This window comes from Ustilaginoidea virens, chromosome 1 (genome assembly GCF_000687475.1).
Source record: "Ustilaginoidea virens chromosome 1, complete sequence".
Taxonomy (NCBI): domain Eukaryota; kingdom Fungi; phylum Ascomycota; class Sordariomycetes; order Hypocreales; family Clavicipitaceae; genus Ustilaginoidea; species Ustilaginoidea virens.
Window position 1 is genome coordinate 2,272,131 of NC_057316.1, and position 21,428 is coordinate 2,293,558.

Below are 21,428 nucleotides of genomic sequence, written 5' to 3' on the forward strand. Positions count from 1 at the left end.
CAGCAAAATCCTTCGGTGGCTCGCACTCTCGCCCGCCATGGCGCCTCCAGCAAAGACGTTTACCCGCGCCGAGGTGCGGCAGCACACCGCCGAGGACTCTCTGTGGTGCATCATCGACAGCATCGTCTACGACGTGTCCGACTTCGTCGCGATCCACCCGGGAGGCGAGAGCGTGCTGCGCCAGGTGGCCGGCCAGGACGCCACGACGGCCTTCTACAACCTCCACCGCCAGGAGGTCCTGACCCAGCACGCGGACCTGGCCGTCGGCACCGTCGAGGGCGAGACGCCGCAGGTGCTGGTCCCGCGGCCCGGCGACCTCAGCCCGGTGCCGTACGCCGAGCCGCTCTGGCTGGCGCGGCCGTTCCGCAGCCCGTACTACGGCGACTCGCACCGCCGGCTGCAGAGGGCCATGCGCGCCTTCACCGACGAGCACCTGCTCCCGGAGGCGCGGGCGTGCGAGTCCACCGGCCGCCCCGTCAGCCAGCCCGTCATCGACCTCATGAGCCGCAAGGGCGTGCTGCACATGCGCCTCGGGCCCGGCAGGCACCTCCACGGCGTGGCGCTGCTGGACGGCGCGGTCCGCGGCGACGAGTTCGACCACTTCCACGACCTGGTGGTCGCGCAGGAGCTCGCCAGGACCATGGCGCGCGGCTTCCAGGACGGCAACATGGCCGGCATGACCATCGGCCTGCCGGCCGTGCTCAACTTTGCCAGGGACGACGCCTGGGGGCGCGCCGTCGCCGACGCCGTCTTCAGCGGCCGCAAGAAGCTGTGCCTGGCCATCACCGAGGCCTTTGCCGGGTCCGACGTCGCGGGCCTGCGGACCACTGCGGAGAAGAGCCCCGACGGGAAGCACTACGTGAGCCTGAAGAAACCCCCCCCCCCCCCTTTTCCCCCTTCCCCTTTACTCCCCATTTCGACCCTTATATGTTATTCTTGGTTGGGCGGGAAGGGGGGGGGGGAAGGGGTGGGCGCGGTGCTGGGTGTCTGATCTTTGCCCTTTTCTTAGATTGTCAACGGCACCAAGAAGTGGATCACAAACGGCACCTTTTGCGACTACTTTGTCACCGGCGTCCAAACGGGCAAGGGCCTCAGCGTGCTCCTCATCGAGAGAGGCGAGGGCGTCGAGACCAAGCCGATCAAGACGTCGTACTCGGCCGCCGCGGGGACGAGCTACGTCACCTTTGACAATGTCAAGGTCCCCGTCGGCAATCTCCTGGGCGAGGAGAACAAGGGCATCCACGTCATCCTCAGCAACTTTAACCACGAGCGATGGACCATGGTTTGTAGGTCCCCCCCTCCCCCCCAACGAGTCTTCCCGAGGAAAAAAAAAAAACAAAAAAAAAAAGAATCAATTGAGGGCTTCTGGTGGGAGACTTTGCTTACGACCCGCCTTTGCGCAGGCGGCTCCATCCGCATCTCGAGAATGATTGTCGAAGAGAGCCTCAAGTGGGCGAACCAGCGCCTCGTCTTTGGCAAACGCCTGATTGACCAGCCCGTCATCCGCCAGAAGTAAGGCTTCCTCCCCCCCCTTGCCCCTGTCTTTGCCCTGCCTTTGGTCGGCAGTGGGTAAAGGCCGTGTTCTCCCCCCCCCCTCCCCCCCCCCCCCCGCCTTTGCTGACGTTGGCCAGGCTCGCCAAGATGATTGCCCTGGTCGAGGCCAACCACTCGTGGCTCGAGTCCGTCACGTACCAGATGTGCAGTATGCCCTACAAGCTGCAGGCTCAGCATCTCGCAGGCCCCATCGGTCTCCTCAAGATGAGCACCACGCGCGCCGCCCACGACATCGCCGACGAGGCCGTCCAGATCTGGGGAGGTCGCGCCCTCACCCAGACCGGCATGGGCAAGCACATTGAAATGTTCCGCCGCACGTATGCTTTCGACTCGGTCCTGGGAGGGGCCGAGCAGATTCTCGGTGATCTGGGGGTCAGGCAGGCAGTCAAGAATTTCCCCAAGGCTGTGCTGTGAAAAAGGTGCGCGCGGGCAAATCTTCAGTCGTTGATCATGGTGGAAATGTGGAATTTCGAGGCCATGTCGATTGCCTCATGCTGTAAAACTAAACAATTGGTTGTTGGCATTGACATTGGGGGAGTGGTCCATAGTGGTCCATATATGTATGGATGGATGGATGGTCATGGGCTTGTAAACCCGCCGTCGAGCGAGCAGAGCTCAGCCCTCGAGCTGATGCATCAATCCATCACCATCACCGGTTCCGTCAATGCCATGCTGAATCATCATCGCCGGCTTGACCATTTGATGCTTCCCGTCTTGCGACAGTCCTCACGTCTACGTCTTGCTTTCTTTTCATGTTAATTTCTTTCTTTTTTGTTTTCTTCTCAGTCCACTCTTTACCCAGCCCCCCCCCCCCCCCCCTTTGCCTTGGGCAATCCATTTCAAGTGAGCAGTGGCAGTCCCTGCAACTGCTCGTCCGAATCCCAGCATCTGGCCAACGGGAGTGACAAACCAAACTAAAATCCTGCGCCATCAAAGGCCGTGCGTTGCAAAGGACAAACTTTTTGAAGATTTCCCCTTCATCTTTCAAGTCCAAAATATTCCGTGATAACAAAGGAAACCCGAGACTCAAGCAAGCCTGCACTGGGGCTCTAGCGGACAACACATTGTACTCGGGCAAAATCTAAAACATAGCACACCGTCGTGGGTATCCTGGAGCTGCCACGCCAACATTCTCTCCCAAATCATCACCGTGCTTCTTCACATGCGTCTTAGTTGGGGCATGCGGACTGAACGTGGCCGGCTTGCTGGCATTTGTAGCAGATCTTCTCGCCTCCAGAGGATTCCTTGGGGCAGTCTCGGGAGTAGTGACCAGACTCTCCGCAGTTGTAGCACTTCATCCCGTTGACACACTCTCCTAAACAGCGCCTTAGAACTTGGCCGCAACGCCTCGAAGGGAAAGGGTTTTTTTTTTGGTGCAACTTACGCGACATGTGGCCGTAGCCACCGCAAGAATAGCAGGTCTTGCCAGCGCCGCCACCCATGCCGCCACCGTAGGAGCCGCCACCGTAGTTTCCGCCGGCCTTGGGGCAGTTGCGAGCAATGTGGCCCATCTCGCCGCACTTAGGATAAAAAGTCAGCATCTGTCGAAAGAGAGGCCACGCGAACGTCGGAGTTGCGTCGCGAGGTTGGCATCTACCTTGTAGCACTCCGTCGATTGTCCACCAGCGGCACCGCCGCCACCACCCAAGGGGCATTCGCGAGAAATGTGACCGGCTTGGCCGCATTTGTAACATGACTTGTTGTCTTTCATGGGTTCGGAGCAATCGCGGCCTGCAAGACATTAGTATGCATAGGGTGCTGATGATTGTTACATGGCTACTCACTCATGTGACCCTCGCCTGGGCTGGGATTTAGCACCACTACTTTGAAAGAAACAAGACAAAAAAATCAGGCAATACAAGCGTACCTCCGCAGTTATAGCTGTTGCATTTGAACGTTAGCAAAATCTAGCGGGAAGGACCAGCAAGGGGGATTTGCTCTTACCACTTAGCCGGGCCTTTGGAAGGACAGTCGCGGGCCTAACGGTTGATTTGTCAATTGCCTGCCATCGTCAAGTCGCATCAACAGATATCGTACCTGGTGTCCAGGGTTGCCGCCTGTAGTCGAACGTCAGCTTGGAGTTTTAACCACGTCTCATTGTCGGCCTTGAGTGGCATGTCTGGTACAGCTTCGGTGAGAATCTGGGACAAAATCTACTCACAGGAATAGCAGGCTCCACGGTTGGGAGCGCCGGAGTTGGGGGCGAAGTCCATTCTGTTGAGAATAAAAGGTGATTTGGCTTTGTAGGAGTGCGAGATTAGCTTACGGCCAGGCAAAGAAGTCGAGTGACGGTTGGCGAAAAAGAAGAGCAGCTATGGCCGTTATTTCAGCCGCGCATGGGAAGCACGGATTTGCGGAATGATAACAACGACACGGGGCTGTAGACGGATAGAAAGCAGACTGGATGATACCTACAGGGTCTTCTGAAAGGATGCAAGGATGCACAGTTCACGAGAGGACGGGGGCGAGTGTACGGTATGACGGCACGCTGTTTCAAAAACGGGTGGTGGTGGTGGTGAAGGCAGGTGGTTTGCTGGGTGGGTGGTGAAGTCGAGAATGGGAAAAGTTTTTGGCGTCAAAACAGCAGGTTTTGCGGGGCTCGTCTTTTGCCCGCGGCGCAGTCCGGTGCAGTCTTGGTGCAGTGTGCACGCAGTGACGGTGCGGACGCAGTGGTGGTGCAGTGCAGTGCAGATGCTGGACTGGCCAAAAGCTGGACCAGTCTGGAGCAAACGGGCCGCTGAGCAAAGAGTCTGGCTGGGTCCAGTCTGTTCTGGTCTGGTCTGGTCTGGGTCTGGTGGCAGCGGCATACGTACGATTGACTACCTACTATTGACATACATGTACTAACCTAGGTAGGTACTTAGGTACCTACATGTAGGTACCTAAACGCAGCCTTCAACTGACTGGCCGAATCCAGCGTGGCGTCCGGGAGCGGGGCAAATGCTGATGATTGCCTCGAGTCATCCACGAGGCGGCGCATCGGAGCCCGTAAAGAAGCTCGGATCGACTCGATGAGCATGGGCTCGAACATTTGGGCCCCGGCTGCAAAACGGCCCCAGGCCAATTGGGCGGGATTCCAGGGGTGTGAACGGAAATCCACACGCAAAGTTGGTGATGCAAAGCCGCTGGAAATTTGTCGCCTACCTCAAGGTATCATCCATGTTGTACGGACGTACCTTGCGTCGGAGTTGATGGCTCCCAAGATGTCTACTGGCAACAGCTGTCACAGGATGAATGCACAGCTGTCAACCAATAATGAGCACTCCAGTCCGCACCGTGTCCGCTTCTGACCGAAGTCACTGTAGGTACCTAATGTACAAGGAACCCGAGGTTACACCCACTGTAAGTCGCCACCTCTGTCTGGACTTTGGACTGGTCTGCCAACCAGGCCGCGTCCAGCATGCAAAACCAAGATACCAGACGCTCAAGCTCAAGCTCACGCTCGTCGCTTGGGTTCAACGTCCTACTCTTCCAAGATTCTGCCGCTCTCTCGCTGCTGCAGCCTACAGCACCAGAGCTCTTCTACATTTCATTCACTCCATCATTTGTTTGAGGTTCCAGCCGGGGGTTCTACGTGACTCGTCACGTGGCTTGGTGGAAGCTGTGGCGCCGACTTCAATGAGTACGCGGTCGGGGCACGGCTGAGGACTTGTCAACAGCTTAAGCCTCGCCCTCAAAGTTTCTCTACAGGCCCCTTCCTTCATGCGTTCAGAATACACGGCCCCCATCCCGTGATGGCGACTACCTGGTTCGAGAGAGGTCGGCCAGCTCTTTTCGAAGCTCTGTCGAAAGTTTGTGACCAAATTGGGCGCGATTTCCTCGATGGTGGTAAGTGTTGGTTAAGCGTTGTTATGTATGTCCTTGCTTGTCCAACAGCTGACGCATGGATAAAGACGTACAAGATCCGAAAAGTTCAACTGTTCCTGCCGAGGACAATGGTGTCGAAGAAAACGTCCAAAGGGCCTCCACACTTTCCGACCTTGTAGCGACGTTAAAGGCGGAAAATGCAGCGTTGCGCAACGCGCTGGCACATGTTCAGGCCGCTCGGCAACCTCCAAACGAGATGGGTCAATTGTCGGGCACAAAGCCACCTGATGATTCATCATCCGAAACAAGACCCCTCTGGTCCAACTTTCCAACAAGCTCCGCCACTTCAGAGGCACCGGAGGGCAATGAAGGTCGAAAAGACTGCGATAAATGCGCCAAGATCCTGAGGAGGTATCGGGCATTGTCCTCCAACTTCAAAACCGCCAAGGAGGCTCTGCTTCGGAGGAAAGATGAGAGGAACAAATGGATACGGCATGCAGAACTTTTAGGCAAGAAAATTCGGGCCGCCGAAGAGCAGCACAGTATACAAATCGTGGACCAGAAAGCACGCCAGGTGGAAATACCATCCTCGACAGCCATGGAAGCTGATGACGCAGGACTGGAACCAGGCGACCCCGAGCTTAGCTTCGTGCTGGAGGACAAGGTTTCGGATGACGAGCCGCAACTCCCACAACGCCCTCCAGCGAGAAATGTCACGCCGGTGGTAGGGCCCATTATTGGTCCCGGGGCGAGCTCGCAAACAACGCAGGGTCAAGCATCGGATGACATGTCCCCGCCCGACGCGAGTGCTCCATCAATCATCGAAGATGATCACTCCACCGTTAAACAAGAGCCGTCGTCTGATGCTCCAGAAATCGTCTCGGAGCGGAAAGTGAGAAAGCGGAAACGAGCCGATGAAGTGATGGGTGAAAGCACCCTGCCGATTATCAAGTCCGAGTCGAACAATCTTCGCAGCCCCAGCACGACAGCAAATCCCGCCAAATTTCACACGCAGGAAAGCATCGACTTGGGCGACATTGGCCAGAAAATACAGACACCGCGGAAACGTCAGCTCTTGGAACAGAGAGTGCCCTATACAGAACTTGCACAGCAATCCAAGATTTCGGTTCTGACGCCCGCCCATTCCCAAACACATCAGCATGCGCAGTCGGCACAAGTGTCGCGTCAGACTTCTGCATTGATGCCTCTCGATGCTAACGCGCGACCGACACGACCGAGCAGTAAAAACTTGTTCCTCAAGCATCGGAGAGGACAGCTTGCTGATCAAATCGCAAGCCTGGCGGAGGACGGTGCAGACTATGGAACATGCCCAGCAGGTTTTCGGTTCAACAATGCAGGTACCAAGTCGGCTAAAACAAGGCTGGACTCGCTTTTGAACCTAAGCTTCGTGGACGCGAGCGGGATTGGCAAAAGTCCCGAGAGGATCGCACCATCGACGCCCTCTCGTCAGACGAACCCTGGTATACCCGGACGTCGACGACTACCATTTGAGAGTGATGGCCAGCAAAGTACTAAATCAGCAGCAGCTCAACGCCTCCAGATTTCAAGACGAAACTTGGAAATCAAGCCATTGGCCGATCGACCCCCGCCAACACATCGGGTGGACGGACAGACACGAAGATCCTTGCGCAGCACATCAATGTCGGAGCTTGGTCTAGATGACTTCAAAATCAATCCCATCGCCAACCAAGGCCATGACTTTGCATTCTCCGAAGTGGTCAGGGACAAAGGAGAGCGGACCTGCTTACCGGGCTGCGTCGACATGCACTGTTGCGGCAAACACTTTAGAGATCTTGCCATTTCGCAAAAGGCCATCCCGCCGTTGACACCGCAGCAACGACAGGAGGAGCAGATACTCTTGGAGCGATACCTGGGGTATCATGCCTATCGGCTGGCGACGATGAGCACAGAAGAGAGAGATGAGGTCTGGATTCAGGCGAAGACGGAAGAATTAGCGAACAAATACGGCAAGCATAGACAGAGATATTCTCGAATGCAGTCCCCTCCAGGCTTTTGGAACGCAGACTTCCCAGATACCCAGCAACTGAAAGCCGATCGAGAGGAGGCAGCGAAGAGGACAAGACAAGCAGTAGCAGAGCGTTATCGCGAGGCCATGAAGGTTGGAGGAAGGTGGAAGTTTGCGGATGAGTAGAGAACGTGGGGGTGATGTAAAGCCGCCGTAGACCTACCAAGCGCCCGCAATTGCTATCTAGGTGTATATAATGAATAGGAGGCGCCTGAAGAGTAAAAGAAAAGAAACGAATAGAAGAAAAAGAAAGTAAAAAGAAGGTGCGGTGTGCGCAGTATGTGACGGGTACATGGGCCAAGCTTGTTGCCTGCTATCGCCACGCAGCCTCGCCACGCCGCCTTTGCCACAAGTTTATTCTCTACAGACTGGCCATGTCTAAATTTCCGAATGCCCGAATTCCCGTAGATGTCCCAGTCGGTCCTGCTCCAGGAGTAGTAGGCCTTTGCGGGATAAGGCTGTGAGGACGGTTTCCCCCGGGACGAGAAGGGCGTAAATCCCCATGTGCACACCATGTTCGTCGCGCGGGATGCCTGCGGATGCTTGCGGATGCCTGCGGATTCTCTCGCATTGATACCGTCTTGCAGAAAACCCGTTGGAACCCTATCAAAAGCTGCCTTTGCCTTTGTATATCGGTCGGAAAGGCTATGTTCCGCCTCTTGGACGTGATGATGCGGGTTGAGTGGTCAGTGCCGCCCGTCTAGTGGGAGGTGTGGAGTAGTCTGGCCCAGCTACAGACGCCACAGGCGAATCTATGCTTGGATTATCCTTTTTTTTTTCTTTTTTTTTTTCTCATACCTCCGGCCTGAAACCCTCTGATCGCTCGTCGTCGAACATACATCAGCCTCACGGACTCTTGTGGACGAACCGGATTCCGTCGCCTTTGCCAAAAGACACGAATCCCCCCCTTCCCATGCTGTCACTTTCGCTCTCGCTGCTCTAGCCACCGCCCTCTCTCTGTTCCTCCGCAGCGAAATCTACAGATTGGAAAGTCGTCTGTTGCGCGCAACCTCCTGCCCGGCCTGGTCCAGGAGATTCGCTGCCCTTGGCGTCACGCGGCTTGTGCTTCTTCTGCAGCCCCAGATAATTAAAAAAAAAAAAGAAAAAAAACAGAAACAAGAAAGGCCTCGAGTCCTATCCCGCCCCTACCAAACTGGCGAGCCGCGCATCAACCAGCCATCTCTCCCGCGACGCCTTGTCGACTCAACATTTGGTGCGGGAGTCGCAACTCTGGGCGACGCCTGACATCAAAACCCATCCCAAGCCGGCAGGATGAGTAGCCGCCATCTGCCGGCTGGGCAGCACATGCATGGAGCATCTGGGGCCATCGCCGGCGCCGATATGGGTCACGGTCCTGGCGCAGGAGGTCCTCGGCGGAGGCAGCCTCAGTATGTGCCGCATTATCACCAACAAATGCCTCCCATGTATCCCACCAACTTCGTGTCCTACGCGCCGCAGCAGTACTACAGCATTCCTCCGCAGTACAGCAGCAGCGGAATCCCGTCTCCTGGATACCTGCCTTACCAACAGTATGCGAGGTCTCCGCCCACCATGCATCAATACGTCCCCATGGTGGGCGTGAGCGTGTCTCCAAACTACCCTCGCGCTTCGCAGCAGAGCCCGAGCCTTGCGACACCATATCAGCCTCCTCCTGCTCCAGTTCCGATCCCGCCGCAAACTCCGTCGTCCACACACTCCTCGCACATGATTCCTCCTCCAACCCCCCCGACGCCTTCCACTCCCCAAGCTGGCGAATATGCATCGTCGGCGCAGCATCCACAGCCGGTTGCGTCTCCTCCTATTTCGGAGCGGAAACCCTTCCTTCCTCCTGTAAGTTCAAAATGCCCTCGAGCAAGCTTCAGCTTCATCGCATGCTCATACGAGATCCCCAAGCTTCCATGGCTGTCCATGCCCGAGTCGAAATTCCCCAAAAGGACCCCCCGACTCAGGACGAAAAGAAAGCTGCTTCCATCCAACGAGGAGACTGTTTTCTTTTCGCTGCAGCAACACGGAGCCATTCTCGAAAAACCACCTACAGCCGCCTCTCAGCACTCCAAGTCGGCTGAAGAAGCAAAGCATACTTCCGACGCTGACGCGCGGGAACCTGCGGAGCACAATCAGGCCGAAGCCGAGCCCCGGAATCAGAATACGGACGCGTCCAATTCCAACGCAGAGGAGAGTGTTGCTCAGCCCAAAGATGCACATCAGCCTGCTACAGCTGTGACGAACGGTAACGATGATAAAGACGCGGCGGACGGGTCCGCACTAGCTGAGAATGCGGCCGGCCCGTCGGCTCAGGAAGCTGGCACTCCCGGGAAACCGGCCGTGGCAAGCACTTCCGTACGGGCTGCCCCAATCAGCTGGGCGAAGCTGTTTTCTCCGGTCAATCAGGCTGCATTCTCCTCAAACGGGCTTGGCCGTGTGGCTGTCGCCAACGGAGAACAATCGAGGCTTGGCAATATCTCTGGATCAGACTTCCATGAAGCCAACAAAAGCTCCTTGGCAGAGGTGATTCGAAACTTTCAGGTCAACAGCACCGGCAGGGTCGCACTGATTGAGCCTCGTGGTCTCATCAATGCCGGCAACATGTGCTACATGAACTCGGTAATTCCCCTCCCCTAGTGTGCCTATTCCGGAACTTTGTCTAGATGCTGACTGTGCCTAGGTTTTGCAAGTCCTCGTGTTTTGTACTCCCTTCTACGACTTTTTAGAGAAGCTGAGCAAACGAGGTTCCCACAGTTTCAATAGCTCGACCCCTCTCGTCGATATACTGTAAGTGAAACCGCTGCTTTTCAACCGCTGGCTTGATTGAAGGCTGACAGCAAGGCAAACAGGGTTGTCTTCATGCAAGAATTCAAAGTTCTTGCCTCTGGCTCCTCTGCTGAGCTCTGCAACTCTGTCAAGACGGAGATGTTCGAGCGATACGGAGAGCCGTTTACCCCTGAATTTGTATACGATGCCATCAGAAAACTCTCGCGGTTCGCTAGCATGGAAGTAAGTGTCCGCCCCGGGATCCTTGGTCTTTCTTTGCTAGAAACCCCCCAGCGCTGACATGACACAGCACGGCCATCAACAAGATGCTGAGGAGTTTCTCGGCTTTCTGCTGCAATCTCTCGACGATGAGTGTTCCCACATCATGGGTCAAACTCTCGGCAACGAGGAACAGCCTATGCCAGAAGTCCCGGCCCAGCAAAATGGTACCGACGCATCAGGGGATTGGCTCGAAGTGGGACGAAAGCAAAAGGCTGCCGTTACTCGGTCATCCGGCTCCAAATCTTCCAGCCCCATTACCAAAATCTTTGGTGGCCTTTTGCGATCCGAGCTCCGAGTGCCCGGGTTGAAGGACTCCATCACCACGGAGCCTTACCAGCCACTGCAGCTAGACATCGGGTCACCAGATGTCCGCAACGTGGTGGACGCTCTCCGGGGCCTCACCCGACCTGAGCGTCTTCAGGGCGACTTCAACTCTCCCCGTGGAAAGGACGTCATGGCTACCAAGCAGGTCTTTATCGAGACCCTGCCTCCGGTCCTGATCCTGCACCTCAAGCGGTTCCAGTTCGATGCCGAGGGCCACGGCACCATCAAGATCTGGAAGAAAATCGGGTACCCGCTCGAGCTTGGGATTCCGCGCGAGGCCCTGTCCCGACAACGGCGCCAAATCATTGGCGAAGGGCCCATGCCCCGTTACAAGCTCATCAGCGTCGTCTACCATCACGGAAAGAACGCAAGCGGCGGCCACTACACGGTCGACGTTCGTCGGCAAGACGGGCGCGAGTGGATCCGCATGGACGACACCGTGCTGCGCCGCATACGCAGCGAGGACGTTGCCGAGGCAGGGTCGGAGGACGACGCCGCGGACATCTGCAGGGAACAGTCGCCTGCTTCCAACGCCTCGACCAATCGTTTCGGCGTAATGCACGAGCAAGACGCTGCCGAGGAAGATGGGTGGAAGCAGGTCACGACTTCGGCCACTGGAAGCAAGAGATGGAGCAATGTCGCCAACGGCGCAAACGCGGCGGGTAGCAAGGAGAAGCAGGTCAAGGACAGCAACAGCAAGGACAACAAAGTTGCCTACCTGCTGTTGTATCAGCGCATGTAGAAAACAAGCCAAGAGCCCGAGTATGGGAGGATCGAGGCGGAGTATATCGACGGCGGTATCGCCGCGGTGCACCTCTAAAAATGCATCACAATTTCTATTTTAAAAAACAAGAAAGAAAGGAGGAGCGAACGGACGAGAGACCAAAGAGAAAGAAAATCGGTACGCTTGTTTCGCTTCCACCGGCGACGGGGGATGTGCGCGTGTGTATTTGAAGTGTTTTTCCTGTCTGCAAGTGAAAGTCCAGCAGGGGCTGAGCCACGCCGCTTTGCTTGCCTGGGACGTTATGAGACATGGCATGACCCGAAGAGGGCAGTGTGTTTTTTTCTTTTCTTTTCTTTTTTTTTATCTTTTTTCGTTACTTTTTTTTTTCTGGGTGATTCGGCGTCTGGCGCCATGGCATGAAAATGGAGGCTAAATGCTCGATGGGCCCGAGATGCAGCATGGTCGAGGGTGCAAAGTCCCTGCAGCGGTGGAGCGATGAAACAAGAAGAGAAGAGAAGAGAAGAAAAGAAAATATGGGAGATGAGAGAAGAAGAGAAGAAGGAAAGAAAAGAGAAAACCGCTGTCTAAAGGAAAGGTGAGCGTGTATATCTTGGCACTTTGGCATCCAGGGACTCCGACTGCTACTCGAGGAGAAGCGAGTGAACAGGCGCCATGGCAAGGCAGAAGCCGCACTGCACAGCACGGAAGTTCCCCAGCACAAAGTCTCCCAGCACAAAGTCTCTCAGCACGGCTGATACCTGCGCAGCCCGTTTCGCAAACACTTGCCGAGTCAACTGAGCGAAAAGCTGTATTGTCGGACGAGACGACATCTAAGGGTACACGAGACTGGCAGGTCCTTCCTAACCAGTCAAACCTTGTCTAAAAGTCTAACAAAGAAGACTGCACCATATTCCTGCTTGGAACCGGTTCTACCACGTCCTGCTCGTAGAGGGAAACGAGCCGAATCATTCCTTCTTTCTCAAATTCTCCCCGGTCGTCGTGGATCCTAGTGTCGCTTAATGACGGTCATGGAGTCGAGAGCATCCTTCTCCGCGAGCTCGGCCTCGACCTGGTTGATGATGTCGGTGAGGTACGGGGTATCCTGGGTTGTCTGATTAGCTCCGAGATGCTCTACTCCTTCTTCATGCCGCAGTGCCACGAGGCTTTCACCCGCGCCGATCGTACCTCGGAGGACTTGGTCCACTGGTCCTTGGGGAGCAGCTTGTGCTGGTAGCTGCACTGGACGGAGCGACGGATACGGTAGATACGGTCGTACGACTCCTTGGGAGACAGGCGCTTCAGAGCAATCTGCGTGGTCTCGCGCTCCTCCTCGACCAGATCGTCGTATCTGCACGCCGGGGGGAGTCAGCACCGGCTCGGAGGCGGTAAAGGTTTTTTTTTTTCCTTTTCTTTTCGAAATTCCCCGGCACCGACGCCGCCAGTACCGGATGCACGAAGCCCATGACGGCTTTACCAGCGTTGTCGCCCCGGCCGGGCAGGACAAGGAGATCCTCTTCGTGGGGCGCGGCTTTACCTCAGGCCAAGCTGCTTGTAGCCGGCAGCGTTGGCGTACCAGTTGGCGGCGGGCATGACCATCTTGGCCAGCCATGGTCGGCGGAGGACAAAGGGCGCGAGGGAGTAGCCGCTCATGATGGACGGAATCCTGGGGTGGCTTCGAAGGGGGGGGGGGGTTCGCAAATCGTGGGATTGGAGGGAGGTGAGCGAAGAAGTCCTGGGGGCTGCTTTTTCTGTAGCCGGGATGCGCGAGCCGCACCGACGCTGGGACGGACTGGGGGTTGATGTCTGCCACGTGACTACACGGGGGATGCTGAGCAAGCGGGTGGGCACGTGACACAGCGGGAAGACTCCTGCAGTGTACTAGTGTATGGTAGCGCGGAGCTGCTTACGGAGTCAGCAGACTAAATGGCTTTATTGAGCTGGGCTATGTAGCTGTCTCTAGTATATCTGCGCTTTGTTGTTGTTTTTGTTTTTGTTTTTTTGTTCTGTTTTTGTGGTTCCTGTGGTTGTTGTGGTTTTCTTTCTTTTTTTGGCGTCTTGTACATGTAGCTTTCGAACTTGGTCCATTTCCTGCGGTGTGCTGCAAAATATATACAGATGCTAGCTCCGCGCCGCTGTCAACCTAATGCCATTCGCTCTGCGCCCTGCGCTGTAAAGGTGCTGCTGGGTTTAGCGCCGGCGCACGGGGCATCCACTACCTTGGAGGTACCTGTACCTACCTGCTAGGTGCAGCGCGCCTCCGACTTGCTGAGGCCTGGCAGTGTCATCCGCGGAAGCCAAGGCAGCCAGATTTGATTTGATGCATTGACATCACCAAGGGACAGCATCCCTCACATGGAAAGCATGGCAAGCAGCTTGCTCTGCGCCACTGAGAGTTGGCGTCAAGAACCTTTTTGATCTGTCTGGTCTGGTGGCAGCACGGACTCCGGAGTTACCAGACAGCAACAAGGCACCATCTTGACACTTTTAGCTCCGAGCCTCGGCCGACTTTTCCCGGTTGGGGCTGGCTGTATGTGGCTAATGTAGCCTGCACACGTGCAGAGAGTACCGTGGAGTTCTCGCAGCGGACTCATCCGCTGCGGCCAGGCAGGCCCAGCCTGATCAGTAACATGTCTGGTACAACCCAGCGTGGGCTTTCGAGGCCAAGGCCAAGGCACACAGCGTCTTCGGCATCCGCTAGCGCCCGGGTGCTGGGTTCTCGCCATTCACCATTCACCAGACATCATGTCATGTCGTCTGGTGGGCTCGACTCCACCGTGGCCGGTCCACAGTCCACACAACTTGCCGCCGCTGCCCACTTTTCCTACTTTCCTGGCACTCATCAAACTCACCTCAACAATCAACCCTCACCACGCACAATTCCTCCATCTACGCGAGAAACCTCGGTCTCTCTCATCTGTGTCCACCTCGTCCGGCGGAAAATCTTTGCTGCCAGCTCCTCGTCGACGTAACCACGTCACCTCACCCCGCCGTGCCACCCAAAAGTCGACGCCCTTGCCGCTGCGCGTGCTCAACTTCCCGTTTCTGCTCGACGTCAAATGGCTGGTGGTGTTCGCTAGGCGGGAAACGGTCTCTGCAGGTGGGAGCGTTTCGTTTGCGTTCCCCGCAGGATCCGTCAATCCCCTTTGAAAGCCGGCATCGGATCGAATGGCTGGCGTGGCGTCCTTGGACATAGAGCAGCGACTGACCTTGCTACCGCATAATTGCTCCCTTCCCTTTCTTTTTACCCGAATCGTCGGTCTCTCGAGTCCCCCTCGATAGTCGTCCGAGCGGCAAATCTCGTCTTGGGCCTCGTCGGCCAGAGGGATTGTCAGTGACGCTGCTTTGAGCGAGCCCTCGAAATCGACGTTTCGGGGTGGGGAATAGAGCCTTGCCAGGAGACGATTTAGGCTTGTCCCGTTGCTTTGACCCCCCTCTCGTCGCTCGGTATACTGGCGAGCTCCACTAACCCGGGTCATCCTGTATCTGAATCCGAAGCAACAACTTCAAGGCGCGTGGTGTTCGAACCGACATTAGCAGGAGGCGACGGAACAGGCCATGTCTCACGATCAATCGCATCAGCCAAGTAGGGTTTCCTCGCCACCAGAACATGCAACAGGCTTGCCTCGACCTTGCTCCAACCTGACGATGCACCAACCTGGCGGGCTGAACCCGCTGCAGAAATGGGCCGCGTCCGCCTCGGATTCGCAGTTCAATGCGGTAGCAGGCGCTGTAGGCGGCTTCACGTCCGGCGTCGTCACCTGTCCCCTCGACGTTATCAAGACAAAGCTTCAAGCGCAGGGCTTGTACAGGGTGCTTCACGATGGACGACACGTTGGACAGCCGAGAATGTATAACGGCCTGGTCGGAACGGCCCGCGTGATATGGCGAGAAGAGGGCATTCGGGGCATGTATCGCGGGCTAGGTCCGATCGTCATGGGATACTTGCCCACATGGGCCGTCTGGTTCACCGTGTACAATAAGAGCAAGGTCTGGCTGGGCGAGCACTACGGTAAGAGAACGTCTTTGACATTGATCGACCGCCGCCGACCGCTGGCAGGGGGGAGTGACGGGGCGGCGGAGAGGGAAAGGAGGGGGAGGGGGGTGTGAGGGGGGGCGCGGCTCTGTGTCATGCCGTCATGCCTTCATGTACAAAAAACGGCAAGGCAGGAATCAACGTTAACAATGTCGGTAGAAAACACACATCTGATCAACTTTTGGTCGTCAATCATTGCCGGTGGCAGCAGCACGATAGTCACGAATCCCATCTGGGTCATCAAAACTCGGCTCATGTCACAGAGCCACGTCCCCGCAAGAGACGACGCTGCGGATCACCTGCTTCCCAAGCCTGGAAAGACACCGAAGCCGAACCATCCTTGGCACTACCGATCCACCCTCGATGCCGCCAGGAAGATGTACACGTCCGAGGGCCTACTATCCTTTTACTCTGGTCTCACGCCCGCGCTCCTTGGCCTGACGCACGTGGCAGTTCAGTTCCCCACGTACGAGTACCTCAAGACCAAATTTACCGGCCAAGGAATGGGCGAGGGGTCCGGGGAAGCCCATTGGTTCGGCATTCTTTCCGCATCGGTGCTCTCCAAGATCCTGGCAAGCAGCGCGACGTACCCGCACGAAGTTATCCGAACCCGTCTTCAGACGCAACGGCGACCGGTGGCCGGCGAGCAGTTTCTGCAAGGGTTGGGAATGCCCGCGCCAGAACAGGGCAAACCGACCTCGGGCGGAGGTCCCAAATACAGGGGAATCATGACGACTTTCCGGACGATACTGCGGGAAGAAGGCTGGCGGGCATTCTACGCCGGCCTGGGAACCAACATGATGCGAGCTGTGCCCGCAGCCACGGTCACCATGCTGACATACGAGTCTGTCATGAGATTCCTGCACCAGGTCAAGGAAGAAAGCCAGAGCGTACGTCACGATTACGAAGATTGATCAAGCAAGCCGGCACAGCGCGGGGTGTTTCTCGCTCGCACCGCCGTCATGAAAAGGGAAAGTCGACTTTGCTGACTCGTCACCCATGACCATCAGATGCGATTGGCTTGGTCGTCGAAGGATGCGCCACTGCAAGAGTGACGCCCATGATACCCCAAAATCGGAGCGCTTCTAGGGATGGGATTTTTTTTTTCTTTCTTTCCTGCTTTCTTCATCTAAAGTGGGACATGTGCCCTTCCTTGACGTTGGCGCCTCTTTTTTTTCCGTGAAAGCCTGCATATAGGGACGGTGCGTGTATACCAAGGTATCGGTTGATGCTTGACACTGACGACGCCTTATTGATACGCACAGCAAGAGCATGGGCAGCGACATGGGATGGCAAGAAGGGGGTCCCGAGGGGATTGGGTCGGTCGGTGGGTGTAGCGTTGGCCCCGTGAGATACATAGCAAGCAAGCAATCTGGAGATTTTGTGGATTTTCTCCCCCCCCCCCCCCTTAAAACCCGATCCAACCTGAGTTGCAGCCCATCACACCTCCCTCTGTCCGTCATCTCATCTTCGCCCTGACTGCCTCCTAGCGGCTCGAATGGAGGATCTGGTGTATCTGCACGGCAGGTCAACATCGGGGTTAGATGAGGCGGCAGATGAAGCGCACCGGCCTGGTCTGGTCTGGTGTCGGCTTGGAGGAGAAGGAGGAGAACTTGGGACGAGACGCACACGAACAAAACGCCAGCCATGGCAAAAGCAGCCACAGGCGCAACAAACTTCTGGACAGGTTCTGCGTCAGTGTGTACATACATGGCAGCCATCCAACCAACATGTGCGCGGAATGCGGGAGACGGCGGACGCCCACCGGCAAAGAAACTCGGGAGGTTGTCGTCTCACCCGCGGGTCCATGATGGGGATGTGTCAACCGTCTTTTCTTTCTTTGGCTCGTTACTAATTCAAAGCGTCTCTGCTGCTGCTTCTCGGGGTTTTTTTTTTTTTTTTTTTTTTTTTTTTTTTTTTTTTTTTTTTTTTGTTTTGTGTTGGGGGGGTTTATTTATTTATCTCTTCCCCCGGCTCTCGGTCTTCCGGTTCCGCGGTGTAATGTTTGTATCGATTTGATGATTTGATGTCAGATGGGAGACAAGACCCTGGAGCCTGCAGTGGAGGAGGGCAGGCACCTCGTTCTCCCTTGGCTGACGAGCCGTCCTATGGAAATCTTGAGCTGTTCGGGTCTGGCTCGTTCTTGACGCTGGCTGGGCAGCTGGTGTGCTGGTGCATATGTAACTGGTCTGGTCTGGTTGCTTCAGGCGCGCATGCAAGGGCAAAGCCTCGCCCTGCGGGCCGCTGGAATGCAGCCCCCCAAGGCAGCCGCACGCCCACCGCACGCTCACATGCAGTGGCCTTGGTTGGCTGGCTTGCGTCTGGTCTGGTTTGGGGCCATCCCCCAGTCACACCAGTGACCAGACCGGCACAAAGCAACAGGCAACCAGGTGGCCCCGTTGCGGCGGGGGCATGTGCTGCTTTGGCCTGGGCGCTTGCCCAAGTGGAAAGGGAAGATTAAGCAGCAGCAGCTGCAGCTATCGCAGCTAAGCCAGCAGCCCGCACCGACGTGCTCGTTGTCTTGTCTTGTCTTGTCTTGTCTTGTCTTGTCTGGTCTGGTCTGGTCTGGTCTGGTCTGGTCGCGAGATACACAGGCCATTTCCGCCCCCTTCTGTACTTCATGTCCCTTTGTGACGACGGCTGGAGGAGCTGGCACGACCGACCTGATAATGATAATAATAATGATAATAATAATAATAATAATAATAATAATAATCTTTGCGCATCACGCGGAACCCGCGCCGTCAAAAGACCCCCCCATCAAAACTCCCAGTCTTTGTTGAGAGCCTTTTTTCCCTTTTTCTTTTTCTTTTTCTTTTTTCTTTCCCCCCCCCCCCCGTTCACCCTCTCCCGTGCCATACCGTTTGCTCTGGTTTCGTCCCCTTGGAGGTACCGGGCGCCATTTGTCGCGACGGCTATTCCCCCCCCCCCCCCCCCCCCCCCCCCCCCCCATCCCCTTGCATTTCTGCCCTCATTCTCGTTCGCGACCAAGGTCTGGTTTTTTCTTTTCCGCCGTTTCCCATTTGGCCCTGCCTTTTTGTTTTTGGTCCCCCCACCGTACCGGGACCCTCCCCCGTCGCACCGGCTCTTTCTAGCTCGAGCAGGTAGTCAATAACCTGCCAGACCTACCTGAGGCTGCCCTGCCCTCAACCGCGAGCCATGCCTGTGGAATTGCGCAAACGCAAGGCGCCTCAGCCGCCGCCGGCTCCGGTGCCCGTCGCGAAGAAGGCCTCGAAACCTGGCAAACCCGCCGCGGCGACCAAGGCGACCAAGGCGACCAAGACGACCAAGACGACCAAGGCGACCAAGGCGACCAAGGCGACCGAGGCGGCCAAGGCCGAGGCCGAGGCCGAGCCGGAGCCGGAGGCGTCTCCCAGCAAGGACGAAGCTGCCAAGGAAGCTGCAAGGCAAGATGCAAAGCAAGATGCTTCGCCGGCTGCTGCGGCCGTCACCGCCGCCCCCGCCGCCCCCGCCGGCAAGGTTGCTGTCGGCGACGTGGTCGACCTCGAAGGGTTTGGCGCCCAAGTCGAGACCAACGACGGCAAAAAGACGACGCTGAAGAAGCTCGTCGAAGAGAGCACCAGCGGTGTTGTGCTGTTCACGTACCCCAAGGCTTCTACGCCCGGGTGTAAGTTTAATTTATTTATTTATTTTTTTTTTTTTTTGCCGCCCTCCATTCACCTCGTTCCCTTGGAGATGTGTGACGCGACAGAGTTCCGCCTCTGCTCTCTACTCTTTCTCTGCCTTGTGACCTCTCTCGCCAGAGCCCGCCGGTTTGCCCGCGAAACTTCCTGCTTGCGTGAAACGGCGCTGACGAGAGGCGTTCGCAGGCACCAACCAAGCCTGCCTGTTCCGCGACGCGTACGACGCCCTGACGGCGGACGGGCTGGCCATCTACGGCCTCAGCACCGACTCGCCCAAGGCCAACACCACCTTCAAGGACAAGCAGAAGCTGCCGTACCCCTTGCTGTGCGACCCGCAGGCCACCCTGATCGCGGCCATTGGGCTGAAGAAGCAGCCAAAGGGGACACAGCGCGGCGTCTTTGTCGTCGACAAGAAGGGCAAGGTGCTGGTGGCCGAGCCGGGCGGTCCCGCCGCGACCGTGGACACGGTCAAGGCTCTGGTGCAGGAGCTGAAGAAGTAGGTAGTCGGGCCACCGCGCGACGTCAAGACAAGCGGCGCACGTCACATCACGTCACGTCACGTCACGTCTCGTCTCGTCTCGTCTTTTCTGTGGATGTTTGGTTGGACTCGGTGGGGGTGCGACGACTCTCTCTGCTCGGGAGACAAGGTCAGTCGTACTGAATCTTCAGCACGGGGCGCGATGGTTTGGTAAAGACTCTGCACAGTTTTGTTTTATTTTTTACTTTTTTTTTTTTTTTTTTTTCAAGAACGTGGGGATATGGGAAGCAAGTACAGGGATTTTGTATGGTACCAAAGCAGCAAGCGATTTTGAGGACATGAGAATGTTTGCTACACTTTTGCCTCTTCAAGTGCCCTCTTGAATCCTTTTGCTCGACGGTGTTGTTGCGCATCCGGCTCCTTCACGGCCGCCGCAAACCACCAGAGATCCACTTCGAGCAAGTCATTCCTGACGTAAATATTTATATGTATTGTCCTGGACAAGACGAGGCTTAGCTTGCACACAGTCCGAGCACAGTCCGAGCACAGTCCCAGGCTCCAGGACCAGCTCCTGTACGGAGTATAGAGGTGGGAGGCCGGGCGTCGGCGGAATATCGGGCCATCGCCACTCCACGGGGATCCAATGACAGCGCCCGATTGTTCCACGCGTGTTGCAACCTCGAAAACGGCTTCGCCCGGCTCGGTGCAAGCAACTGTCCCCCCCCCCCCCCCCCCCCCAAAGCGAAGCGAAGCGCGTCCCAACCACCATCGAAAGATGTCGACCAAAGCGGTGGCCACGGCCTCTGGTGGCCTTGTCTCGATTGCAAAGGTAAGCACCGGGCTGGAGTCTTCTCCCCTTTCCCGGGGGAGTAAGGAGCACAGTCGACGCCTCTGACCTGGCCGTTCGATTTCTTGCGCCCCAGAAACATACCGTCCAGTCCACCGGGATCTGGGAGATGATCCGCCGAGCGCTGGCCATCGACCCCGACCGGTCCAACGGCGTCCCGCTGAACCCCTACTTCCGCAACCCGCCCCCCGGCAGCAACGACCCCATGGGCTACGACGACCCGGTCACCCTGCCGGCCGGCGACGTCGCCGACAACCCGTACTGGAAGCGCGATCACCGCAGGCACTACCCCCGGCTGAGCGTCATGAGGCAGGCCGACGTGGCCAGCCTGCTGACCCTCGGCAGCGCTGCGGCCCCCAAGGTCGACCTGGTCGGCGAGGCCGGCGAGAAGCAGCTCGTTGCTGCGCACAGGGCGAGCGAAACCGGCCTGGCAAAGTGCCTCGAGGGGGCGCCCGAGGGCGTCGCCAAGGACGTGTTTGTCAACGGGTTGCCGCCCCTGCCCAGCGGCCAGTCCCTGGCGTCGGGCAGCTGGGACGTGCACAAGTACGAGCTGACCAAGGAGAATACCTATCCCTCGGGGTGAGTGGGCGCCTGCGCGTTGCTGCGTACGCTGATGGTGGAAGGCTGACGATGAAAACCAAGATACCCGTGCCGGACTTTTCAATAGTGCCAGGGAGGAAGGGACTGATGCATTACACGGGGTCGGATACTTGTCTGTATATAGCAAGATGGGAGACAAGGGTCACGGAAACATGGCAGCATCCAACACTGCGTCAACCCTGCGTCAACACTGCGCTTTGACTATCCATGGCGACTGTCTCCAGCATGACATTGTTCGTCTTTCCAGCGCTCACCCTCTCATGACGTTGTTCTGGACCCCCAGGCCTCCTGCATGCCAGCGTTAGAAAATCAAGTCGTCGAAAACGCCCCCCGGTAA

At 56.9% G+C, this 21,428-nt stretch overlaps 8 protein-coding genes across 8 annotated transcripts; 6 read left to right on the forward strand and 2 right to left on the reverse strand.

Moving 5' to 3' along the window:
• Positions 1–37: 37 nt before the first annotated feature.
• Positions 38–1,968, forward strand: UV8b_00405 (uncharacterized protein; the record flags this gene model as incomplete). Its single annotated transcript, XM_043137903.1, has 4 exons — positions 38–859; positions 1,010–1,286; positions 1,404–1,512; positions 1,632–1,968. The coding sequence occupies 4 exons, from the start codon at positions 38–40 to the stop codon at positions 1,966–1,968; spliced, it is 1,545 nt and encodes a 514-aa protein (XP_042993837.1).
• A 755-nt stretch (positions 1,969–2,723) lies between these two features.
• On the reverse strand, positions 2,724–3,767 carry UV8b_00406 (uncharacterized protein; the record flags this gene model as incomplete). The annotated part of the gene is made up of 8 exons (XM_043137904.1): positions 2,724–2,869; positions 2,939–3,074; positions 3,152–3,285; positions 3,339–3,353; positions 3,422–3,435; positions 3,499–3,533; positions 3,592–3,611; positions 3,716–3,767. 8 exons carry the CDS (start codon positions 3,765–3,767, stop codon positions 2,724–2,726), a joined length of 552 nt encoding a protein of 183 aa, XP_042993838.1.
• Positions 3,768–5,288: 1,521 nt separating this feature from the next.
• UV8b_00407 (uncharacterized protein) lies at positions 5,289–7,534 on the forward strand (the record flags this gene model as incomplete). The annotated part of the gene is made up of 2 exons (XM_043137905.1): positions 5,289–5,382; positions 5,448–7,534. The coding sequence occupies 2 exons, from the start codon at positions 5,289–5,291 to the stop codon at positions 7,532–7,534; spliced, it is 2,181 nt and encodes a 726-aa protein (XP_042993839.1).
• Positions 7,535–8,680: 1,146 nt separating this feature from the next.
• On the forward strand, positions 8,681–11,507 carry UV8b_00408 (uncharacterized protein; the record flags this gene model as incomplete). The annotated part of the gene is made up of 5 exons (XM_043137906.1): positions 8,681–9,238; positions 9,302–10,012; positions 10,074–10,180; positions 10,243–10,402; positions 10,470–11,507. 5 exons carry the CDS (start codon positions 8,681–8,683, stop codon positions 11,505–11,507), a joined length of 2,574 nt encoding a protein of 857 aa, XP_042993840.1.
• A 988-nt stretch (positions 11,508–12,495) lies between these two features.
• UV8b_00409 (uncharacterized protein) lies at positions 12,496–13,139 on the reverse strand (the record flags this gene model as incomplete). Its single annotated transcript, XM_043137907.1, has 3 exons — positions 12,496–12,591; positions 12,675–12,837; positions 13,024–13,139. The coding sequence occupies 3 exons, from the start codon at positions 13,137–13,139 to the stop codon at positions 12,496–12,498; spliced, it is 375 nt and encodes a 124-aa protein (XP_042993841.1).
• A 1,905-nt stretch (positions 13,140–15,044) lies between these two features.
• Positions 15,045–16,436, forward strand: UV8b_00410 (uncharacterized protein; the record flags this gene model as incomplete). The annotated part of the gene is made up of 2 exons (XM_043137908.1): positions 15,045–15,498; positions 15,682–16,436. The coding sequence occupies 2 exons, from the start codon at positions 15,045–15,047 to the stop codon at positions 16,434–16,436; spliced, it is 1,209 nt and encodes a 402-aa protein (XP_042993842.1).
• Positions 16,437–18,681: 2,245 nt separating this feature from the next.
• UV8b_00411 (uncharacterized protein) lies at positions 18,682–19,666 on the forward strand (the record flags this gene model as incomplete). Its single annotated transcript, XM_043137909.1, has 2 exons — positions 18,682–19,150; positions 19,353–19,666. 2 exons carry the CDS (start codon positions 18,682–18,684, stop codon positions 19,664–19,666), a joined length of 783 nt encoding a protein of 260 aa, XP_042993843.1.
• Positions 19,667–20,419: 753 nt separating this feature from the next.
• UV8b_00412 (uncharacterized protein) lies at positions 20,420–21,158 on the forward strand (the record flags this gene model as incomplete). Its single annotated transcript, XM_043137910.1, has 3 exons — positions 20,420–20,473; positions 20,568–21,070; positions 21,134–21,158. The coding sequence occupies 3 exons, from the start codon at positions 20,420–20,422 to the stop codon at positions 21,156–21,158; spliced, it is 582 nt and encodes a 193-aa protein (XP_042993844.1).
• Positions 21,159–21,428: the final 270 nt, after the last annotated feature.